The sequence below is a fragment of the Polypterus senegalus genome, chromosome 2 (genome assembly GCF_016835505.1).
Source record: "Polypterus senegalus isolate Bchr_013 chromosome 2, ASM1683550v1, whole genome shotgun sequence".
NCBI lineage: Eukaryota > Metazoa > Chordata > Cladistia > Polypteriformes > Polypteridae > Polypterus > Polypterus senegalus.
The window spans coordinates 79,789,491-79,810,682 of record NC_053155.1 but is presented as its reverse complement, the minus strand read 5'-3'; the positions used below and the strand labels follow the sequence as shown (position 1 = coordinate 79,810,682).

At 39.8% G+C, this 21,192-nt stretch overlaps 1 protein-coding gene across 1 annotated transcript in view; it reads right to left on the bottom strand.

Moving 5' to 3' along the window:
- arhgap31 (Rho GTPase activating protein 31) overlaps positions 1–21,192 on the bottom strand; it is a 47,198-nt gene that overhangs the window by 12,251 nt on the left and 13,755 nt on the right. Inside the window, exons 2-6 of the mRNA XM_039744079.1 lie at positions 8,368–8,470; positions 7,821–7,965; positions 5,073–5,155; positions 4,440–4,547; positions 2,374–2,519 (exon numbers count right to left, since the gene is read on the bottom strand). Coding sequence (XP_039600013.1) covers positions 2,374–2,519; positions 4,440–4,547; positions 5,073–5,155; positions 7,821–7,965; positions 8,368–8,470 — 585 coding nt within the window. The remainder of the gene's footprint in view (positions 1–2,373; positions 2,520–4,439; positions 4,548–5,072; positions 5,156–7,820; positions 7,966–8,367; positions 8,471–21,192) is intronic.

The following is a 21,192-nucleotide window of genomic DNA, read 5'->3' as shown; positions in this document are numbered from 1 at the left end:
GTAGGTTTAAATTCAGGGATTTGGGGCCACCATGATGTCAACCATGAAGGCCACCCTTCACCTTTATTATCTTTTTGGTGGGGGAGAAAGAATCCTTCAGAGTGCAATTGAGTGTTGTTGAAGTTCACAATTGTGACTTTGTGCTACTTTGATCTTCTAGTTTTGTGGACTTTTTGATATTATTCTTGGTTTTTTGATTGTTGGATTTCATATTGGAACTTGTTTTCTTTGCTCTGGTTTACCTTGTTAGACAAACCCCTTTTTATGATTTTTGTCTTTTTTGATCTTTTTGTGAAGTTCAAATATATTCTTCTTTTATAAAATGTCCTTGCTGAACTTGTCTTATCAAGCCAGAGGTTGTTGATAATTTGTTCTCTAGAGGGGCATTTTTAGAATATAAAATATATTTTTCACTTTTGAAAAGCCAGGCCCCATTTTAGATCTATGAAGGCCAAAACATAGATATGTTAGTTGGGGACTGGCCACCTGTGGTAAGATCATCTCTAGGGAGGCTAGTAAAGGTCCTGTCCTGCTTTGGGGATCTTTTTGGAAGCCTTACACCCTTTACACCATGTTTGGATGACCTATTTACAACAGCTAGCACAGCTGTTGAGTTGTTTTAATATCTGTGACCAGGAGATAAATGTAACCAAGCCAAAGTTCATTACCAGTAAGACAGTCCTACTTGCATCTGAAACCAAAACACTAACGAGAAATTAAAATCGAGAAGCAAATACCAGAATACTTTAAGACAATTACACATTATGGAACAGAGTTTTGTTTTGAAATTCACAACTTCAGAAAACTAGGAAAACTAAGAAATGCAGTATGTATACCAGCATGAGACTGGCATCACTCAACATGCAACTATGGCCAACCTATCATAGCAACACTATAGCAACAGCAACACTTTGTTCATGTTTATCGTGTAAATAATAGGAAAGACATTAAAAATATTCCACCAACAAGCCACTGCACAAAACATAAAATCAGTTACTTCCACAAGTATCCCACAAGAAGTATCAAAACCCTTAGAAAGGTCATATAATAAAACAAATAATGCAGAGAAAGAGTAATAAATATGGAAACAAAACAAGATTATAAGAGCTTTGAGTTGTAAGGTTATATATCACAGTGTGTACAGAACAACTTAAGGGAGGTGTAACAAAGGCGCTATATAGGCGCCTGACTCGACACAGAAAGACACGGAGGCACGTATAAAAACACAAAGACTTTATTTCTTTCTTCACCCGTGGGCACACGTCTTCCCCGTGACCCACAGGCAATACACAGTCCCAAAACACAACACACTCTTCTTTCTCTACCACCACTCCTCCACAAGCGTAGTCTTCTTCCTCCCGACCCTGGCTCCTCGAGTGATGGTGGTTGGCCCTTTTTATAACCCACCCGGAAGTGTTCCAGATGCTTGACCACCTGGTCCTAATTGCACCTCCGGGTGGGGCTGAAGATTCGTCCAGCCAGGCTGCTGAGTCCATGCAGCTCCCTCTAGCGGCCATCCGAGCCCCCAACCAGGCTGTGGAGGACTCCATCTCACATGGAGCCCTGTGGGTGGTTGCAGAATCACCGTCAGCCATGGAGGCTGCCACCAAGCGTCCCGGGGGAGGTACTGGACTGCCCATGGTGGCTCCCCCGGAACATAAGCAGCAGGGGCGTCCCTGCCGGGCATGGGACCCGGCTGTGCTTCACAGAGGCTATGCTTAAGTTATGTAAAACACTAGTGAGGCCTCACTTGAGCACTGTGTTCAGTTTTAGTGTCCAAATTACAACAAAAGTCATAGCAACACTGGAGACGGGCCTGAGAAGAGTGACTAGGCTGATTCAGGGACTGACAGGTATGAACCACGAGGAGAGGCTGAAGGAGTTAAGTCTTTTTACCATAAGTAAAACCAAGATTAAGAAGTGTTCAGAATTATGAAAGAAAGTAGTACAGTGGGTCAAGACTGAGGCTTTAAAATAAATTCTTCAACAAGAACACAGGTTCATGGGAGCTTGTTAAGGGCATATTTTTTAAGGCAAAAATGTCAGGAAGGTTTGTTTTCAAAAAGAGAACAGACACATAGAATAAGTTACCAAGTAATGTGATAGAGAGTAGACGTTAAGGACCTTCAAATTTTGACTCGGTGTTAATTTGGACAAAACAATCAGATTGGCCAGATTTTTGGGCTGAATGGCCTGTTTCCATCAAAATTGTTCTAATTTTCTAATGGTGTAAGTCACTTAATCTGACAGTGCTGCAGCTGTAGAGATATGGAAGCAAATGTACAGTAGTACTGATCAGAGATGCACTATATAAAAGATCCCTCACTGTCCCAATGCCATCCTACCATAAATATTTCAAAACCTGCTGGCTACCTTCTTTCTCTGCAGGTGGATGATCTGTGTTGTTGTTGAAGATGTGCTCCATGTGGTTCAAGATGAACTCCACTACAGTCTGTTGAATCCGCACCTCCAAGAAGGCAGCATCCCCATTGCAAGTAGAAATCTCAATCTCTTTGGATCTACAAAAAAGTAGTATAATCACGGTATAAGCTGGCATTGGATTGAATAGGCAGGGCAAAGAATCTCTGGTACCAGTTAATTTCTTTGAATCACTACTCCAGTTCTTCTTCTGCCCATTAGTATTGGCTCTCCTGGCTAAAAACTGAAAAGTAAATGCAATCACAAAATTAATTTTCTTGATGAAAACAACAGGTGCGGGCGGCACAGTGGCGCAGTGGGTAGCGTTGCTGCCTCACAGTTAGGAGACCCGGGTTCGCTTCCCGGGTTCTCCCTGCGTGGAGTTTGCATGTTCTCCCCGTGTCTGCGTGGGTTTCCTCCCACGGTCCAAAGACATGCAGGTTAGGTGCATTGGCGATCCTAAATTGTCCCTAGTTTGTGTGTGTGTGTGTCCTGCAGTGGGCTGGTGCCCTGCCTGGGGTTTTTTCCTGCCTTGCACTCTGTTTTGGCTGGGATTGGCTCCAGCAGACCCCTGTGACCCTGTAGTTAGGATATAGCGGATTGGATAATGGATGGATGGAACACCAGGTGCATCTCTTTTATCCATCCATCCATTATCCAACCCGCTATATGCTAACTACAGGGTCATGGGGGTCTGTCTGTGTTATTATAAAGCTTTGGTGCATCTCTTATATCTGTGTTATTTTTTATAGGCAATATTGAAAATTATTCTTAAAGCTAAACATTTTCATACAAAGTAAAATTAATAAATCTTATTTTTAAAGCCATTTAATTGGTTTAGTACAAGTCTCCCGACTGCCTAATCTCTAGCTCTTCACCTTCTGTCTAACCAAGATTGTGACAAATTCTCAACTTTAGTGAAGAGGTTACACTAAGCCTAATCTCAAGGGGCAAAACGTGATTGTCAAATGAGAATACACGTCTGGGGACAACCCGTTAAAAGGTGTGTAGTGAACAGCAGCAACATCCAGCTGAAATGGCTGTAGGCTAAGCCTTCTCCCTAAGACACCCGCTCCCAGTTCCTCCAGTCCATGAAGTCTAAACTGCTGGGGTTCCCAGGAGACAGCAAAGGAAACCTCACAAAAGACTTGATGTTGAGAGAAAATAAAAAGCTAAAATTGCCATTATCCAAGCTCAATAGCACAAGGTAACTGAAGCTTAATAATTAATGTGTTCATTGCAACGAGAAACATTGTGGTCTATGGATATACAATGTATTCTAATGCCATGGCTATACTCTTGCATGGAATGTTTCCATTTCCAATTAGAAAGTAATGCTAACTTGCTATAGTTATTCATTTAGACGTGCAGTCGTTACTCAGATTTGTTGATTTTGATGTTTTCAGTACTGAAATCTGCATCTCCTGTGGCTCTTTGTTAGCAGCTCTCTTAATTAACAGCAGTCCTTTTGACACACCTTTTACTTTAAATGCACATTTTGCTGTTCATATTTTCATGAATATAGCTGCCAGTTCCTTTAACCTTACATCAATTCCTACACTCTGTTGTATCGCCGAACAATAGAGAGCACATACACAAAACCTGTGTCAACTTATCAGTTGTTTCCGTTCGTCTATTGATGTCTTTGAATGCCAAACTACAATCTGATGTTCTCTGCCCGTGGAACACACATATAAGTGCTTAATATAGGTCTTTTAGGAGACTTTTTGTCTGTAGATGGTTTATCGTAAACAGAAGCTTGCCGTCTCTTGGTTCAGGTTAACAAGACAACCACTGCTCTTTGCACTTCAAAATCACTGCCCCTACTTTGAGCTCCACCTTCATAAGGAATTGGGTTGGTTTAGAAATGTGACATTCAGTGAGCCGTCTAATTGAATCCAACTCAGTTTTAAGCAAAATTCACTCATGATTGTCTCCAGACGTATAAATTAAACATCTGGCTTACAAGACTATATTACCTAATGATGTTCATTCCAGCCTTACTGGGTTCAGAAACTTACCTGAGCAGGTTGGGTGCCCACACAAGTGCCAGGTTCCTTGCATGCATGTTTGTTTGGGAGCTGAGTGAAGCCAGGTGTCTCAAATGCCTAATCAGGTATTTCAGGGTCCTGCAGATGTACAAAGGACAAGATTTGTATGTTGATTGACAAACTAACACCAAGAAGACCACCAGATTGGCAAATGTTCATCATGTTAGAAAGACTAACCAATTGACAGTAGGTGTTTTAATGACAAGCTTGAAACTTAGCTGGGTCTGACCTAAAGGTGTCTATCCCCCATTTGCGACAAGTCATCTATCCTTATACGTCAGTGCAGGACCTCTGTTTATCTCATCTTTCAGCTGAATTTCTAGAGTCATCACTGCTGTGTCAAACCAGACGGCTGCCACTTGCTGGTTGTTTTAAGGGATGGTTCATTCTGTATACACTGTCATGAATGAAAACCACAGCACTACTACCACACAACACTTGCATTTTTTTTCCAGAAACAAAATCTGTTGGTTATTGGATTCCTGCTTTCAAAAAGCACCCTCTGCATATACTGTACTATTAAATGTTGTTATTGACTGAGCACTCAATTATAAAACAGGAATAGGAATAACATACAAAGCACAACAAGCACAGTGCTCTTACCGATAATGAGGAGCAGGGAGTTCTTTGATGACATCTTGAATCCGATGCAGTTGCTCCTGCTCCTCTTTAACAGATACAGCGTCCTGTAAAAAAAAAAAAAAAAAAAAGAGTATGTTGGAGTTAATGAAGGTCTATGTCAGCATGCATCTGCAAAAGATAAAAAGAGGTAAAAGTTAATCTAAAGCCAAAAAAAAAAGAAAATGTAAAGTAGAGTCAAAGTTTTAACTGTGCAGCCTGGGGGCACATCTAATGAAGGCCATGCAGCTGAAGACTTTTCTTTCTACATTTCTTTATCTTTTGCCATATTTTACTAATTTTTTCAAATTTCAAGATTCGGTATGTAATTTACATTTAAAATTCAATGATACACTGATATTACAGCAATAGATCACCAATTAAAGAGTTATGACACCAACACGCATCCTCAGCATAGCTGTCTGCTTAAAGAAAAGAAGCACTGTTCTCAGTGTGAGGTAGAAGATGGTAGTCTGATACTGCATTCAAACCCAGGGCACTGAATCCATGAGGCATTAGTTCTAACCCCCGTATGTCTGCATTCTTTTTTTGATCCATTTTTTATTGAAACTACAAATATAACAATGCATAGAGTAGGCCAGTTAGAACACATATGGCATGCACATTGCACTGCATCTGCAACAACTAAACCCAGAGAAACAACTTGTGTAATTCCTGAGCCACCTTTAGTCTGGATATGGGCAAAAACATTACTAGACCTAAAAGGCTAATCTAATCTAATCTAATCTAATCTAATCTAATCTAATCTAATCTAATCTAATCTAATCTAGAGCAGAACATTCCAATCACAGCTAATCAATTTGAATTTAACCTAACCTTGTTTGTTCCTTGTGGTAATACTTTTAAAAACACAAGACTGCAAGGTCCCTTACTACTTCTGTCTCACTGTGTGGCCCTGAACAAATCACCTAACATGGCAAGGTGCTCTAGTTGTAATTAAAGATTCATTATATATCAATATTTATAAAGCACTTTGTGAGTTGTTCACAACAGAAAGGTGTTATAATAAAAAGGCGGTATGTTTGCAATTCCCAGAGACAATATCTTTAGCTCCTGAATACTTGAGTCAAAACACAATTGAAAAAGTAAACCTTGGCGCCCTCTGCTGACACCAATTAAGCATAGCTCTAAAGGATGAGTATAGTACATGAACAGGAGGATGGAGAGAAGAATTTACACAGATCAAATACAACTTTAACACCACTGACAGATGAATTGAATAACATTGATTACCCCTTTATATCGGTATCTGTCGAGGGGCGGTATATTGGGGTAGCAAGTAAACAGCCAGTTCTTGAAGGTAATGTATTGGAAGAGCACAAAATGGACAAGTGTAAGGATCGGAGTGACTTTGACAAGGGACACACGAGCAACAGGGCCATTGGCACCCAAGGCTCACTGATGCATATGGGTTTGCAAATGCTAGCCTGTCTGGTCTGATCCCACAGAAGAGACACGGTAGCAGAAACTGCTGAAAAGCTTAATACTGGCCATGAGAGAATGGTGTCCAAACACAAATTGCCTCACAGCTTGTTGCGTATGGGGTTGCATAGCCACAGACAGCACCTATGATGGGCACATGACCATCAGAACTGGACCATGGTCTGGTCTAATGAATCATATTTTCTTTTAGATCATGTGGACATCTGGGTGCATGTGTGTTGTTTATCTGTGTATTGTTTATCTGGAGAAGAGATGGTAGCAGAATGTACTATAGGAAGAATGCAAGCCAGCAAAGGCAATATTATGACCTGGGAAACCTAGAGTTCTGGCATTCATGTGGATGTTGCTTTGACACATACCACCTACATAAAGATTGTTGCAGACCAACAGTATCAATCATATTGCCTGATGGCAGTGGTCTGTTACATCAGGATAATGCACCCTGCAACACTGCAAAAAATGTTCAGGAAAGGTTTCAGGAACATGACAAAGAGTTCAGGGTGTTGATTTGGCGTCCAAATTCTCCACATCTCAATCCGATTGGAGGCCCCACCAAGCAACTTGAAGAATCTGCTGCAGACAACTTGGTGCCAGATACTACAAGGCACCTTCAGAGGTCTTGTGATGTCCATGACTCGATGGGTCAGAGGTGTTCAGGTGCCATGAGGGGGATCTACATAATATTAGGCAGGTGGTTCAATATTGTGGCTGATCGGTATACCTTCTCCTGATGAACAAGCAAATATATTTGGTTAAGACAGGAGATTAGTTCCTGTTGTTGTTACACAGTGATGGAAAAAGAGCAACAGGAAAGCAAGGTTGCAAGGAACAAGATCAAAAATATCCACCTTTCCATTTTTTAAATCTAAATTTTCTTTTATGGGAATCCAGGGAACTGGAGCTGCTCTTGTTAGCATCAGGCTGCTGTCATATGGTACATCCATGCTTACTCACATTAAGCAATTTAGAGCAGTAAATTTATCTTCTATGCACATATTTGGGGTAAAGGAATAAATGAATCAAAAGCAAACAATTTCAAAAAGCAGGAGAGCCATGCAGGCCCACACACTGGGCACACTTCATAGAGCCCCCACACATACCATACAAACAGCCAAATATCTGTGCACCACACATGGACGCAGTTCAGTTTGGACTCACACATCGCTCGCTTGCACTCAGGTATGTAGGCCTCCCTGCAAGGCCACACTCCACTCACTTACACACACACAAGCGTTATGTCACACTCGCCTCATGCAGACTCTCACTTACTGTGAACTTCTTGTAGAGCTCATAGGTCAGCAGGGGGTTGGGCAGTTCTCTAAAGTACAGTTTGCACAGAGACCCCACACAGTGGATATCCTGAAGGTAGACCTCCCTCGTTAGGTCTGGACATGCCTCCGAGCCAAACTCCTGCCTGAAATGGCACAATTTATAGTTTGTTTCAGCTCCTCTGAGGTCAGTTTTAATAAATTTTGTTTTGAATAGAAACACGCTGATTCAGAGCCACTGGAATCCGTGGTCTTCTCAAACAACACAAAGGACAGATACACATATGAGGTGCCTCTTTGTCTGCTAGTTTGCTATGGAACCAAGAAAAGCCATCTGGTAAAATAAACCAACAAGCTGGATTACCACACTCTGTGAAGAAAATGTTTGAAATCTGCTCCGATGACGTGCATACCTGCAGGATCTGGGCACCTATGCCAACAGTACAATGTGGACTAGTGTTTTGTGCACAGCAGGCCACGAGTGGGAATTTCTTTGCATTTTGGCACCAACCAAACAGTTAATTGTTACCAATATAGATAAGACTTACCGTAGCCTCTGGATATTAGAGGTAATGCCTGATAGCCTGTATATGCCGTCCACAATGCCATGCTCCTCGATGAACTCAGCACAGCTTTTCAGCACTTGTGGGACTACAGAGAAGACAAGAGAAAAATTATTAAAACCAATTATTGTGATTCAAATCCATGACAATTAAGTAGTTTACATTGTTCTTGTATCACATCCATCAGTCCAAGTCAGTCTCATGGCACCGTATCTATTACGTTTTTGCATTGATCAGAGTTGTGCCATTCTGCTATTGCAAGTTATTTTAATGTATTGCCAATAGTCAGGGTCAAAAACCACAGCCAAATGTCCACACTATGCCAATTCAGCAGCCGTAACTACTATTATAATACTTACCTCAGGCCAGATTCCTGTTATGAATTTGTTTCATCCCAGAAAAGCATCCCTTGGCAGCCTAAGGCTCTCTGAATTGAATTCATTGTTTAAAAGGAAGAATGACTGTGTACAGAATAGAAGGCAGTAGGAAGGATCAAGCTACTATGGTCACCCAGATTCAGTCACACATCTAAATATCAGAAACACAACCTGAAAGTCAGCTTGAATTATGAAAAGATAAAACTGGTAGAGGGTGGCACAGTGGATAACAGTGCTACCTCATGGATCTAACATTCAGGGTTTGAATTCTACCCCGCCATTGTCTTTGTGGACTCTGCATGTTCTCCTAAAATCCATATATTTCCTCCCACATCTTAAAATGAATATATGTCAATTGATAATGCTTAATTAACTGTTATGTTTGTAAATGGGTGGTGTAATGAACTAGTGTTCTGTATGGACTTACATATTAATTGTTATTAGTGTTCTATATGGACTTACTGATGCCCTGAACTGGATTAAGTGGGTTAGAGAATGTATACATTTATAGACCCAGTAAATAAACTAATGCATGAAAGAAAGTCTGTCGAAATAACACAATGCCAAATGTACTAAATCTAATTCAAGGCTGACAGTTTTCCAGCAGCACAGGGTATATATATGCCGGAGAGCAGCCCTGAAGAGGGCAACATGCCATTACAGATACACATACTCACACAGGAGCCAATTTAGAATCACCAGTTAAACTACCCCATCATTACTGGGGATATGGAAGGAAGGCCAGGGTATGTGGGGTAAAGCCCACATCAACATGGAGAAAATGTGCAAACTTCACACAAAGTCTTGGGGCAAGGCACTAGATCCATGAGACGGCAGTAGGATCCACATGTAAAAATGGAAATGATAATTTAACCCAATTTATCAAAAGAGCCAATAGGCAAGACATCAATATTTCTACCAAAATTGAGAAAGAAAGAAAGAAAGAAAGAAAGAAAGAAAGAAAGAAAGAAAGAAAGAAAGAAAGAAAGAAAGATCATAGGGCTGCAAGAAAAATCTGGGCACAGCTTAAATAAATCTGTGGTTTTTCAACAGTATGAAATGGAAAACAACCTTTCATTACTGAGTCATTAGACGCCTATTGCAGACATCACGATGGTAGCCCAATTGCAGCCCCCTTTAGGATACAACAGTCCATTCATTAATCAAAATTAAAGTCATGCTTTTGGAATCTGGAAAAGAAAGACTAGGTTGCCATGAGGAAAACCCATGGAGACAAGCTGATCATGTGTAAGGTCTGCACCAGTGTGCCACAATTCCATTCAAATTAAATTAAAAAACAAAAAAACACTAAAGAGCGGTGACAGTGACCCATCTGCTGTGGCCTAATATAACAATGTTCATTTGGATGTAATGCACCAAGAAGAATGAGATATAAAGATGTTTTTTTTTAAATTTAATTTTATTTCAACCAGTTAATGAAAATCCATTCCATTATTGTATGGATTATTATTTCTTTATAATCTAAAATCAAACATTAACAATACTTAAAATTAAAGGATAGGACTGTTCCTTGGATTGACTGTTCAATGAACTTTATCAATTATAATGTCAAAGGATTAAATTCTGAAATAAATGAACTAACATACTAATTAAAGCAAATGATCTTAATCAGTTTTTATCTTTTTTTTTTGTTTTTTAAAGTCGACCCATTTGCACATGAGGAATCATTTCTAATATTTGAAGGGATGTGGGACAGAAACTTGGCAAAGTTACACCAATACAGTACAGATATGAATACAAAAGTTGGCTCCTGTATGCTGCTAACTGCCATGACAGTGAGTTGATGTTTAATTTAATTTCTTCTCTCATAAATGTACAGTATACTTGCCAATAATACTTAGCCAACCATATATTGCTCACCCTCAATACTTTTATTTCTCATGGCGTAGGAGAAGTGACAATATGTTGCATTTGGGTTGGACTTGGAAGTCAGAAATTTCACTCTTCTCTGAACATGTGATAGTAATACTATTATTTTTAGTAATTAATACTTTTTAAAGGACCGTAAAGTTTGCACTTTTGAATATGCTTCCTTCTACATTGAAGGAAGTCCTTTTTTCTTTCCAGTTCTTCAAAGTTACCCAGAAATTGACAACTTCTTCAGTTCTCCACTTATTATTCATGGCACTAACTCCATGGCAGATACTGAGCAACCTTTCCAATAAACACTTTAATCCGTTTTTCGTCTCAGATGGAGACTTTGCTAAATGCATCCTCTTTTATAGACTGTATCAATGAGACTAACTCTGCTACAGTTTCTGTGTGCATCTGGAAAAGTATTAATAATAGCTTAGGGTTATTTCCATGCTGAAATAAGATCAAGACATTTAGAGGTACAATGTTTTGACCATACAGTATGTGCCTTTGTCAGATTTGTCTCTTCCTAAAGACGCTGAAACATTATGTCTCCAAACTTTTTATTTTTAAATGTGAAAATAACTTTTTTCTATTTTCCTTTCTACTCTGAATATCTCATGTGCATCTCTGTAGACATAATTAGAATCCTATTTTTAAGAGGAAGTTAATGCTTAACAAAAAGTTACAAGTGATAAATGTCACCTTATACTGTATGTCTGATCTTTCTTTATCCATCGCACCATACTGACTCACAGTACCATTGATTTTACCACAGTAGAAATGGTAGACCAAGGGGATTCTAGTGTAAATTATACCTCTGTTTGAAGGAGCTGGAAAGGCTACTCTATTTATTCATTTTCAGAAGAATTTACTATTATAATGCTTTACTCTCAGGCTATTCAAATCGCTTGCTTACCACTCTATAATTAACTGAAAACACATAAGAAAGGCTCATAACTAGAATTAATAATCACAACCACCTCTTAAATCACTACACTGGATTGCAGTTAAGCTCAGAGCTGTTTTTCAAAATCCTCCTTCTCACGTATATAGCTATAAATGGCGTAGTGCCTCTAACTTTACAAAACTCTCTAATACCTATATTTATGAGTATAAACTATGATCTCAAGGTAAAAGCCTGCATAAAATTTCAGTACAAAGTAAATCTCCCATTGGAGGCATTGCCTGTAGCTGTATGGCCTTATAAGTGTGGATTAAAGTGCCTACCAATATTAGAGAAGCCCCTTCGGTTTCAGCATTTGAATCGAGGTTCAAACCTAGTTATTTTAGTGAACTGCATGCTTGTTACAACTGCTGCTGTGGCCATTCATATTGCTTTTTGATTATTGTTCCAGATGTTTTTCTCAGAAGCTGTCTCTCTAATTTTATTTCTCTGTTTGGGGTCCTGATGTGGCACTTATCATACTTTCAAGTGGACACTGCTGTCACCAATAATGAAGTCCTTGCCAAAACTTTGTGATGTTCTACTGTACTCATTGCTGTTTGACTGCCCCATTATGCAATGCAGATCTGGGACCATCAAAATCAGAGACTAAAGATACTCATAGAAACTTTTATTATCATGTAAAAAAGAACAAAAAATTGTAGGTATAGGTATTTCTTGTGCATATTGGCATTTCAAAATTATAGTTTGTGTTAAATTATGACTACATTGTATTTTTAATTAGCAGATAGTATATTAGGCTCATATGTGGAACTGTGTTTCTTAAGAATACATTATTAAATGTCTAATGGTTCCAAAATCATTAAGACTTCATAGCAGTAGTACTTTGATTCAAAGTCATGTCACGTCACTCTTGCACTTTGCAAGTCAATCACATGGTTTTCATTTCATTGAAATATCCAGCATTTTGTTTCTTGCAAAAACATGATATCAAGGCCTTTAGAGCGTAATATATTGATAACATTTTACAAATATTTGAAGGACTCCATGAAAAATATAACTTAAATATTTAAAATTTTTTACAAAGAGAGAAATGTCTACACTTAAAAAAAATCCAATTTGTCCACTATAGAGAACTCTGTTAAAAAAACTCTATGGGTAAAGGAGTAGCATCAGAACTATACCAGTGTCTACTAGATATCTGACCCAAAGGATCTATGAAACAGAGCTGGAGGACAATCACACATTCATGATTATGATTATTGAGTGGTAAGCCACTGTTCAATCGAATATTTTTCTCCTTAATATGAAGGTAAATCACTGACCAGAAAGAAGGAGACAGAGCTGGAGGTAGCAGAGCTAAAGATGCTAAGATTTGCACTGGGTGTGACAAGGATGAACAGGATTAGAAATGAGTACATTAGAGGGTCAGCTCAAGTTGGATGGTTGGGAGACAAAGTCAGAGAGGCGAGATTGCGTTGGTTTGGACATGTGCAGAGGAGAGATGCTGGGTATATTGGGAAAAGGATTCTAAGGATGGAGCTGCCAGGGAAGAGGAAGGCCTAAGCGAAGGTTTATGGATATGGTGAGAGAGGACATGCAGGTGAGGGGAGTAACAGAACAAGATGTAGAGGACAGAAAGATATGGAAGATGATCTGCTGTGGTGACCCCTAACAGGAGCAACCAAAAGAAGAGGAAGAGAAGAAGAAGATGAAGGTAAATAAAAAAGTAAAGTTCCATTTGAAAATTATACAGCAACCACAATGACGCAATACAGTGAGTTTGAGATGGCTTATGGGTAGTTTGAACACGGACAACGTAGTGCCCTGCTATTAATCGTTGTTGAAGCCATGGTCAAATGAAAATGGATGCTCCACTGCAGGATTGTACCAATGTTGAACTACGCACCAAAGTGAGATTTCTTTGGACAATGCATGCAGTCGAAGCACCCATCCTTTCCAGTAAAAAAGAAAATTCAAGCAACAGCCTTCTACCAAGAAAATCATGATGGGGCATAAAGGGGCCTGTTCTATTGTATTTTCAGTAACATGAAAAATCAGTGACCAGCCAGTGCAATGTACTGTGTTATGCTTAGAGAGAAATTGAAATCTGAAATTTGCAGCAAAAGAAGAGCAATGCTGCCAAAAATATTCTTGCTGCGCCATGACAACTTATTGTATGTCTTTATGTGGAGGCCACAATGGTACAGACAATGCAACAGCTGCGGACTCAATGTCTTTTACATCCTCCTTACAGCTGGGGCCTACCGACTATTATGTCTCCAGTCCACTTACAGTAAAGAGGCTCTCCTTGGTCAGAGATTCACCTGTTATGATGAGGTTAAGGAAGATGTGCAGACTTAGATTCAGGAGCAACCAAAGTTAGCAGAACAGTTCAAAAGGTCCATCTTCATAACTATCTAACATACCCAACATAGGTAGACTATCTGGAGAAGTGATATAACTATTATGTTCATCTGCTGTTAGCAGTATTTAAGCTACCTTTATGTTTTGATTCCCCCTTATATACACCATGCATGTAAAATTTAAAATCTAGATGCAGACCCCAGCTTGTAGCAGATCCAGCCAAGCATTAGCATCCATTAAGCACAATTATACGGACATCTTGGGCATCTCCACTAACTTATTGTTATGGATCTTTTCAGAGTTCTCCCATCTTCAATGATCATTTGATTATATTTCCTGACTGATGTTTAATTATTTGAACTGGAAGAATGCTAATGGCTTAAAGCATGAAATGGAGATCAATGCAGCTGATTCTACTGTATAAAACACAGCAGCTTTACTTAGGCATGACAATCCTTTTTAAAACCAAGAAAGTCAATCTTCGATCTTTGATGTTTATTTCTGCTGTCTCTACTTCCAGGCTTCTCACTTGTTCAGGGAACACAGATGGGTGATAATTAGTAACAGGAATATCTAAAGGAAAAATAGTTTAAGTGGTCCAATTATAAGGTATTACTGTATTGTTTTACTTCTTAAAACACCAATATACTGTATAATGTTTCCTTTTCTCATAATAAAGCAAATGTTTAAAAATCTAAACAGGTTTCTGCCTTTGCTTGGGACACACCACATTTTATACTACAAAACAGAAAAAAATACCCTTGTACCTTTTTTAATACAAACAGGCAGCTACATCATTTTCCTGTTTTCAGTTTAACTGTGTTAATGACACACCCTAGGAAATGGTCATAAAAAAAAAAGGAATGACACATAGTGAATGGCAAGTAAAAATTATACAAGTGGACATTTCTCCATCTATTCATTTTATATGATGTTGGTGCACCAGAAGCAACAAACGCTGGATGAGACGGTAGCTATAAAAAGACGTCCTCACCAGAGAAACAGCTTGACGGGACGTCGTTATAATTAAACTTTACTTTATGTAGCTCCTTGCTGTAGTGATCACTGCACCTATAACAGTAGCAATGGCAGGTGAACAGGCTCAGTCAGTGAGTTGGTGGTGGGGATTGAACCTGCAGCCCAGTGCTTTAGAGTACACAATTTAATGGTAGCTGGTCACAGACTTGAAAGGGAAAAGCACAGAAGACATACTGTATAAAGCTAAAGTTATACTAATGAAAAACTGCACATAGAATCAGTTCATCACCAGGAATGAATATCATGTGCCTTCAGAGAAGTTAGGACAACATGCACAAATCCATTAACTTCTTCTGTCAGTCAGTCAGTCAGTCATTTTCCAACCCGCTATATCCTAACACAGGGTCACGGGGATCTGCTGGAGCCAATCCCAGCCAGCACAGGGTGCAAGCCAGGAACAAATCCCGGGCAGGGTGCCAGCCCACCGCAGAGCACACACACACACACACACACACACACCCACAGACCAAGCACACACAAGGGACAATTTAGAATCGCCAATGCACCTAACCTGCATGTCTTTGGACTGTGGGAGAACACCGGAGCACCCGGAGGAAACCCATGCAGACACGGGGATAATATACAAGCTCCACCGAGTGAGGACCCGGGTCTCCTTACTGCGAAGCAGCAGCACTACCCACTGCGCCACCTTCTTCTGTCTTTTGCCAATTGATCTGTTCCTCATTGTTTTATAAACATCACCCAGAAGCTCTGATGTCATTTGTTATCGGGTCATTATTTTGTTTTGCATTATTTCTGTGATAATCTCTACAATGCTCTAAGATGGACTACCATACAAGACACATTACTTAATATACTATATTAAATGTGAATTTTGGCGTATTTTATGTAGTACTTCTTTGCTGCTTTCATTTCCCGGCTTGGTCCCCGTATATGCGGAGTTTGCACATTCCCTCTCTCTCACTGCCTGTGTGGATTTGCCCTAAGCATTCCGGTTTCCTTCCACATGTCAAAAGACGTGCACATTAGATTATATTTGCTGAGTCTAAACTGGCCTGGAGAAAGTGTGTGTGCATGTGTGCTGGTGTATCCTACAGTGGAATGGCACCCTTTTCAGGGTTGGTTTTAATGTGCTCTGACTCCCTGCATCCCAACTATGAAACAAGCAGCTTCACAACATGGTGTGCTTTATATTTAGATGCACAATATTGCTTTTCACAGTATACCATATAAGGTAGCCGTTTCTCATATGATTGCACAAATGTGCAAATGACATCTGATGTGGTGCTTCTCTGTTGGTTACATGGCACATGCATACTGTTGAAACAGCAATTAAGGGCAGACTCTTACAGAGAAAAAACAAATTAAATGAGGAAATCTAAATGAAGAAAATAATTAATGATTCACATGTACCACTGAAATTTAGGTCAAGGGCCCGGTGGAGTAGGATCTCTTCTGCCACAAGATCTTAAAAAGCAAGGGGCAGTGCAATGGTGCAGTCGTAAGCATTGGTACCTCACAGCTCCACAGTCCTACCTTTAAATCAGAGTTTTGGCTCTGGATGTAAGAAGTTACCACATTCTCCCTGTAATAGCATGTTTTTTTTCTTCCTCTGCTCTGTCCAGTTTTTCACTGTTTTCATATTTTATGATTGACCTCTCTATGCTGGAACACAAGAGTGGACCCTGAAATGAACTGACACTGTTGTGTGGCCCGATTTAATGCTACTAAGGCAGGCTTTGTCACTCCTAAGTAAGTTTGAGATATTACAATATGTTACTTTATTTTACTCAGCAAAACTCATCAGGCTTAAAAATGCTGCTTACCCAGGGGTTGCAGTAGCCCTTTGGCCATAATCACGGATAAAACAGTTAAGTGTAAGCAACATGCTGCAGCGGACAGCAATACTATGGGTTCATCTCTTGTCTCTGTCTCATTCTGACTCCCTGAGCAAGTCACTTAATCTGCCTGTGGTTGAATTGTTAAAAACTACAATGAATGCTGATCTGGAAAGTTTTAATGGAAGAACACGTTAGAATAATTAGGAAGAACTGCAGGCTCATTTAATGCCTGAAATTAATGTCACTGCTATTCGAAATAAACAAAATACTTCTTTCCAATGAACTAGAATTATGTGGTGTGATGGACGGCCGGCGTTTCAGTGTGACCGGGATGTGCCTGAACAGAAAGAAGGAGGAAGAGCAGGTTTTTTAGGACACTGCCTCCCCTGGAACACTAGATGGCAGCTCCCCTGGACGGAAATGGTTCCCCGGATTCCCTCAGGGCATCATGGGACATTGAATCCGTTTCTTCAGCCCTGTTGGGTGCCATGGGTGCCACCAGGGGGAGCTCAGAAGGAACCTGGGGACTCCTACTGTTTTTACGACCCGGAAGTACTTTGGAGGCATAAGGACGGAAGCCCGCAGTACTTCCGGGCTACTTGAGGAGAATGATGTGGCGTTTGACCCGGAGAAGGAACCCTTTTGGGTCGTGAACTATTTAAAGGACTTTGGGAAACCCAGCAAGGAGAGATGAAGTTGAGAGGTTAGGTGACGAAGCTGCTGGGAGTGAAGGATTGTGTTTATTGATTATTGAATCGTGAATTGTGGAGTGTGCTGTGCTTTGTGCAGTTTATTTAAGAAAAATATTAAATAAATTATTTTTGGTGCTTTTAAACGTCTGTCTGGTGGGTTTCACAGGGCAACAACACTTATAGCATCCACAGTGACAAATATTTAGACCAACTAATCGCCATGTACCATGAGCACAGCTATACGGAGAAGCTCGCATTTGAAGGGAAGGCTGGAGCCTGTGAGTAGGTATATTTATACTTGGATCCAGAAGAAATACTGCACTTTATAAAATTTGTACAATAATGTGGCCCAGTTCCACCATAGGAAAGTCTGATGGCTTTGCAGGTTTATTTTTGCAATTTAGTTGTAAAGTGCGCATTTTTGGAGAACTACTGAAAAACCAAAACGGTGAAGGGTCAAATAAATGAAACCTGATAAAGTCCAGGCCACCTGAAATATGAGGGGGATTTGTTTAAAAAAAACCTTTATTATAAGATTTACAGCAATTACTTTTCAGTCACCTTCAAAATGCTTTCACTCAAATGTAACGCACCTGTCCCACGACTCATTATGTGTTACCATGTCAAGGGCATCTGCATTTTTTCCTGGATTTCTTCCACAATGGCAAATCTTTTCCCTTTCAGTCTAAACTTTAATTTCAGGAAGAAAAAGTTGTCAAAGGGAATGGTATCTGTCAAGCACATTGTTTTTGGCTAAAAAAAACTCTTTGACCGACAACGTGATCTGTGCAGGTGAGCTGTCATGGTGCAAAATCCATTTTTGCATGTGTCACTTCACTGGACATTCTTCTCCTGATGCTTTCCTGAAGATGCCTCAGCAGTTCAATTTACTGTCATTGATTAACAGTCTGTATTATGAAAAAGTCTACTAATGGCGAGAAACACAATCACCATTTTCTCTTGAAAATCTGCCGTGGTGGGTTTGGAGAAAGAAAATACAGGCCAAGTCATGGGCACGACTGAAGAATCAATGCTAGAAGTACACACTCAATCAACTCTGCATGGTGCCACTTGCTGGACTGATTAAGCGGATTATCAATATACGATATCTAGCAGTGTATTTGATAACTAGTGATTTTTTTTTCAGTGATTTATAATCCTTTATTCGCCATATACAATTTCTTGTTGCGGTGGGTTGACGACCTGCCCGGGATTTTTTCCTGCCTTGCGTCCTGTGTTGGCTCGGATTGGCTTCAGCAGACCCCCGTGACCCTGTGTTAGGTTATAGCAGGTTGGATAATGACTGACTGACTGACTGACAATTTCTTGTATTAGATATTTGTCGCATACCCCAACGTTTGGGGTTAAAGTGCCGGGTCAGCGACGATTTGTACAGCGCCCCTGGAGCAGTTGCAGGTTAAGGGCCTTGCACAAGGGCCCAAAGGAGTAGCACTGCCAGGATTTGAACCAGCAACCTTCGAGTTACCAGCCTGGAGCCTTTAGCCAGAGAGTAAATTAAGCAGAGTTTGAGAGTTAATGACACCCTACTTCTGTGCTATTGACCAATTCCCAAAATGTTTGGGTCTCCCTTTGTATTATGCAGCTTGACATTGACTATATATGAGTGATGAATGGGAAAGAACAACTTAATGAGACCTTAAAATGAGTATTAATTAAAAAACATATTAATAAATCTGGTGCCATGCTTTTATATGTGTACGTGTGAATGTAATGGATGTATTTTGCTGTCATGATGAAAATGACATAACTCAGGTGCAAAAAGGAAACTTTTATCTGTTGAATCTAAAGGACCACATTTTTTTTTTAACATTTTTTAATTTCTTTTGGTTATACACTCATTTGATTCCAACTGCTCATTTGTGACTGGCTTACAAGAAACACAAAAATCCTAATTAATATAGGAATAATCTCGGGGTGCATACATAATTTATATTAAAAATGTCCAATTCAAAAAGCAAGTCACATACGTTAATTCTCACTAAATGCTACATCTCTCTGCAAACTCATTAGTCCTCTATAACAGCCAGTGCCTATTTGGAGTACTAGACGGGGTGGACAGATGTCATCCCTCATTGTCCATAGCACGTAGTCAGTATTATTGTCCTGCGTCAGTACCACAAACGCCACCCCTTTGTGTTTATACTGCGGACTTTAAAGAGTGCACGTACTGTTACTGTCATAAATAGTCAGATGACGCAGGGGTTTCACCGCTGTGTCCACAGCACCTGTCCCTTACATTTCATAAATGATGTCCCTCAGATGACTCCACCCAAAGTGGCCACCTACATCACCTAATGGATAGGCCAGCTCTGCTAACACCAAATTAAGAGCAACACCACTATGTGATGTTTCTGCTTGGCCGTGATTCAACATACAGTGCTAAGACAGATCTAATGCTATTGTATCTGACTGATCTGTGCCACCAAATGAGAATCTTTTTTTTTCCAAACCACAGCTTTGTCTCCTATCTAGATTCAGTTCTTTACTGGAATGAAGTCCAATGAAAGCAGTATATTAATCAATATTGCAATGAGGGAATTAAACTGAAGGAGCACAACCTCAAAGCAAACTTCCTCAGTCAATGGGCTTCTGGTATTTTATAATGTTAATAGCAAGTTTCATTTAGACTGAGCAGTTTGTTTTTGAGTGATTGTGTCCATGGACTCATATTTAGACACACTAGCAGGTGGACATATGCATGCTCATAACATACACATATTACTCATATTCAGGGTTTCCTAAAATCGGTTGAAAAGCAGAAGTCTATACTCTATTTTTACACCTACAGTATACATATGGAAAACAACAAAACTCAAAAAATTACAGGCCAGACTGTCTGAAGTATATAGCAAGTTAAATAACACATGTTGAAAGATCAAATCATAAAAAAACATTTAAGAATGACTGGCATATGAGCAGACAGTTAGCTTTGATTGAAACAGAGTGGTTTTGATTTATCATTTTGCTCGGTTTCTTTGTAATGCCATCTTTACATTCAGTATTTCAGTCAGCTATTATTTGACTAAATGCTTTGCAGTATCCAAAACTGTTTAAATGACTCAGATGGAGGAGCAAACCACATACCCTGAAAATTGCAAGACACAAATGAGGGGGAAAGGTTTACGTCACCCTGAAGTAATGTGCCACTTTGCCAGTGCTGCCCCTTGCATTTTCTCTTTGCATGGAAGCACATGTAAAGAGGTCAGCTGGCACTCCAAGTTTCCAGGATACTGAAGAACCCTGGCTTTTTCAAAGCACTGAATGCATTGTTCTAGCACACTGTGTTTCTTCAACAGGACCCTGCATTACTCACATAAAAATGCAGCACAGCGACTTGCTTAGCTCTAATGTACAGTCAATAGAATCTGAAGAATACATCACAAACTGAACTTCACTATCCCCTGGGTACAAATGATTAGTTCTACAGAGGACTAGGTTCATATAGAAACATACCACGCACAATGTGGGTGAGATTCTCAAATCTGTCTATGTTTTCAACCTTACTTTCTCATGAGAGGGTACTGGAGGGACAAAGCTTATTCTTGGTGCTCTGGGCCCAAAGCTGGAAACAATTCAGGAGGAAACAGCAGCCCATCACAAGGTACGCTCACACACACACACACACACACACACACACACACACATACACACAAACAACCTCACTTATGATGTGACAAAATTAGAGACTTTAACTAACTTAACATTTGCATTTTTGGGATGTGTGTGAGAAA